The sequence below is a fragment of the Nicrophorus vespilloides genome, unplaced genomic scaffold (genome assembly GCF_001412225.1).
Source record: "Nicrophorus vespilloides isolate i.1.1-1 unplaced genomic scaffold, Nicve_v1.0, whole genome shotgun sequence".
In the NCBI taxonomy this organism is placed as follows: domain Eukaryota; kingdom Metazoa; phylum Arthropoda; class Insecta; order Coleoptera; family Silphidae; genus Nicrophorus; species Nicrophorus vespilloides.
The window spans coordinates 219,691-222,916 of record NW_017095764.1 but is presented as its reverse complement, the minus strand read 5'-3'; the positions used below and the strand labels follow the sequence as shown (position 1 = coordinate 222,916).

The 3,226-nt window shown below is 45.8% G+C and overlaps 1 protein-coding gene across 1 annotated transcript; it reads right to left on the bottom strand.

Moving 5' to 3' along the window:
- Window positions 1-1,113: 1,113 nt before the first annotated feature.
- Window positions 1,114-2,967, bottom strand: LOC108562666 (zinc finger protein Noc). The gene is made up of 2 exons (XM_017921085.1): window positions 2,692-2,967; window positions 1,114-2,596 (listed from the first exon to the last, which is right to left on the bottom strand). The coding sequence occupies exons 1-2, from the start codon at window positions 2,776-2,778 to the stop codon at window positions 1,325-1,327; spliced, it is 1,359 nt and encodes a 452-aa protein (XP_017776574.1). The 5' UTR covers window positions 2,779-2,967; the 3' UTR covers window positions 1,114-1,324.
- Window positions 2,968-3,226: the final 259 nt, after the last annotated feature.

Below are 3,226 nucleotides of genomic sequence, written 5' to 3'. Positions count from 1 at the left end.
AGGAAGAGAACGGATCGTCCTTTGTAGAACCGTAAAGGAAATAATTGCGCGAGACACGAGATAAGCCAATAAATCAATAAGACGTGGATGTGTGTTTATATAGACTAGGTACACGGCCTGCTGGTAATGCGATTTAGATTAGAGCCCTGATGGCATGTGACAAACTTGACAGCTTATCTCTGGCAAGTATCGGGCGTAGAGCGAGAGAAGGAGAGAGAAAAGAGAGATCGAGAGAGCGCTACCAGGTTTTTCCTTTCCGCGCGCGTCGAGTGTAATTCCTCATCCTCATCTCGATGTCATCGTGATGGATACGGAGGGGAAAAAAGGGCATCACCCCAGAGGAGTTGTGCAAATGCACCGAAGCAGCCAACGTTAAACACCATTATTCAGGGCCCACGCACATTTGCTCGCAGACTAATTACTCATAAATTATAACATAAAGCATTCGCCTTTTGATCCCAGAAGAACATAAATAAACGGTGCGGCGGGCGTCAGTCACAACATCCGAAAGGTGGACGAACCTTCTCTCTACTCTGTGGATGATGCCGAGGAGCAAAATAAAAAAAGAAACAAAATGAAACCTCACACGCAGCTCTGACTCTCGCATACACACAAGCACGCACATACATCGATTGCTCTTTTCGTTTAATAAGTGAATTGCTAAAATATTTATTAGGTCGTTAAGATTATTTGCCGAAGGAGAATGATGAATGGGTTCTTGTCACATGGGCGATTCATCAAAACCGGGGACGAGGTCACTCACATCCATCAACTCGGCATTCACACCCATAAATCCATTAAAACGCAAAGTGGGAGACGGACAAGAAGATGAAAAATATGAAGAGACAAAAAAAATAAGGCTGAGAGCGACCATCTGCTTCTCCGGTGAGGTGATTTTCAGGGTATTCATTCAATTAGGCACAAGTTTTCTACAAACATTTTTCTCTCTTTATTTATTTAATACATTGTTTAAAGCATTATCGCAACTTGTTCGCATAATGAATCAGAAGAAACTATTACAAGTGTTGATTAATTATATATAATGTAATATAATATAATATATATTTATATATTTATTTTAAATAACTTAAACATAATAACGAATATATTTGTTTTTGTTTTTTTTTAGACCTAAGGATTGCACTTAAACCGCAAAATATATATTTACATATTATCACAGTATTTCATATGGACAATAGACTCGCTTGTTGTTTTGGTTGTTGAGAGGAGGATTAAGGTTGGTTGTTTCCTTAAATCCTTCTTCCCATTCGATCAGTCTGCTTGTCGGTATGGATTACATTCGGTAATAGATGTCTTCATACGATTATGGATGGACAGCCGCGGCGCCCAAACGCTGACCGTAGATGGAATACGGTGTGTAATAAGGGCCTAAGGTTGTGGGGTTGAATGCGCTGAACGGAGATGCGGCCAGAGATGGTGCATGTGTTGGTTTGCCGTAAGGATGGTAGCGGGCGGCGGATAGAGGCGAGAGTGGTGGATTCGGATATCCGGCCCTGTGCAAGGCAGAGGTGGAGAACAGAGAATGCGGGTTCAAGAGAGGAGATGAAGAGGCTGTGGAGACGGCGGTAGCTTCTGTTCCGTTCGTGTGGGTCCTCAGGTGTTGGAGGAGCTCTTCGGAGGTGACGAAGCGTTTACCGCAGTAGGTATCACCCACAATCCAGTTGCAGATGTAAGGACGTCCCAGCTGGGAATAGGCGAGAGAGGACGGCGGTACGGGACCTGGAGGCACTAAGGACATGGCCATGGCGAGGTTGTACTTCTGGTGATCGCACTGGGTACATCCGCTCGGGCACGGACCCGTCGCTCCACCGCCCATCAGAAGTTGCTGGTTGTGCATGCTAAACTGGCATCCGGTACAATAAGGATCTTTACACACTGGAACTAATGCTTCACCACCCGACGGGGTTTTCACTCGCGCATAACTCAAGTAGGGTCCTGGTGTAGATCCTGGATATCCAAGCATCGCGTGATGATGCGAAAAAGGCGCACCTGGGAAAGGAGGCCTGAATGCCGGATTCGTATGCTCCAAACCCGGCGGACAGCAGAGAGAACTCAGAGGAAGACTTCCAGGCATAGTACCGGGCTTGTAAGTCCCCAGCGGCGAGTCCTTCGGATGGCCCTGCAGGATTTCCAATCCGGATCTGATAATCGGACTAGCACCGCGCGGAGTTGAAGACTTCCTCTCATTTGACGGCGTTGTCTTTCCATTATCCGGAACCGGAGTACCGCTGCTTGCAGGCGAAGCGGTTTTCCTGTTGTTCGGAGTTTCCGCTTTCTTATCTTCCGTCTCGGACAAGGTGGACTTAGAAGAAGGTCTTGGGATTTCTTCGGTTCTTTTGATAGTCACGTTGTTCTCGTACGGTTTGAAGGCGAGTTTAGGTTCCGCCGGACTGCTGCGAGCAATCTTCTCTGTCTTCTCTCTGTTATTCGCGGGTGATGATCGCGATAAATCCACACTGGAATTTTTCTTAGGTTTCTCCAATGGAGAGATTATGGACTTCGTCGAAGGAGAGTCCGCTCCAATCTGACTGCACGTTTGCGCCAACATAGCCAAAGGACTTTTCTTTGCGTCAAACTGTAATTTAAAAAAAACAAATATTTAGCAACGATTCAATATGAAAATAACAAAATATCTGGTAATTACAGTATTTTCAGGGATAAGAAACTAACCGTGGTTGGCAGAGGTGAAAGGTAATCCGGTTGTAAATACTGGTTTCCTGAAGAAGACAACATCCCGCCGACTTCCAGCACCACCATTTGGATTCAAAAAAACTATTTGTTTGCGCTTTATTGCAACTCGCGATGTTCCGTTGTATTATAAATTACTAACTACTCTGATGCGATGATATCAAGTAAACGACGTAGGTATATGCACAGGGGACGACTCAGATCTGCGCCTGTATTGCCTCGACTGTCTTCACTGGAATGAATATGCTCTACCTCTCGGACTGAAGCGTCGAAACCTTTTGGAGTTGCGCATGACCCGACCCCACCAGTTTTTCAGAACTTGTGCTCGCACACACACACCGACACATACCCATGCACACCAACGAAGGTTTGAACAGCATGACAAAGCGCTAATACCGCCACGTTTCTGGCCTGTCGGCTCTTACCACCCATGAAGTTGGTGACGATGACAGACCCTTTGAGAACCGCCGCCGACTATATAACATCTCTCCTAATCAGTAGCCCGTAAGAATGGGAA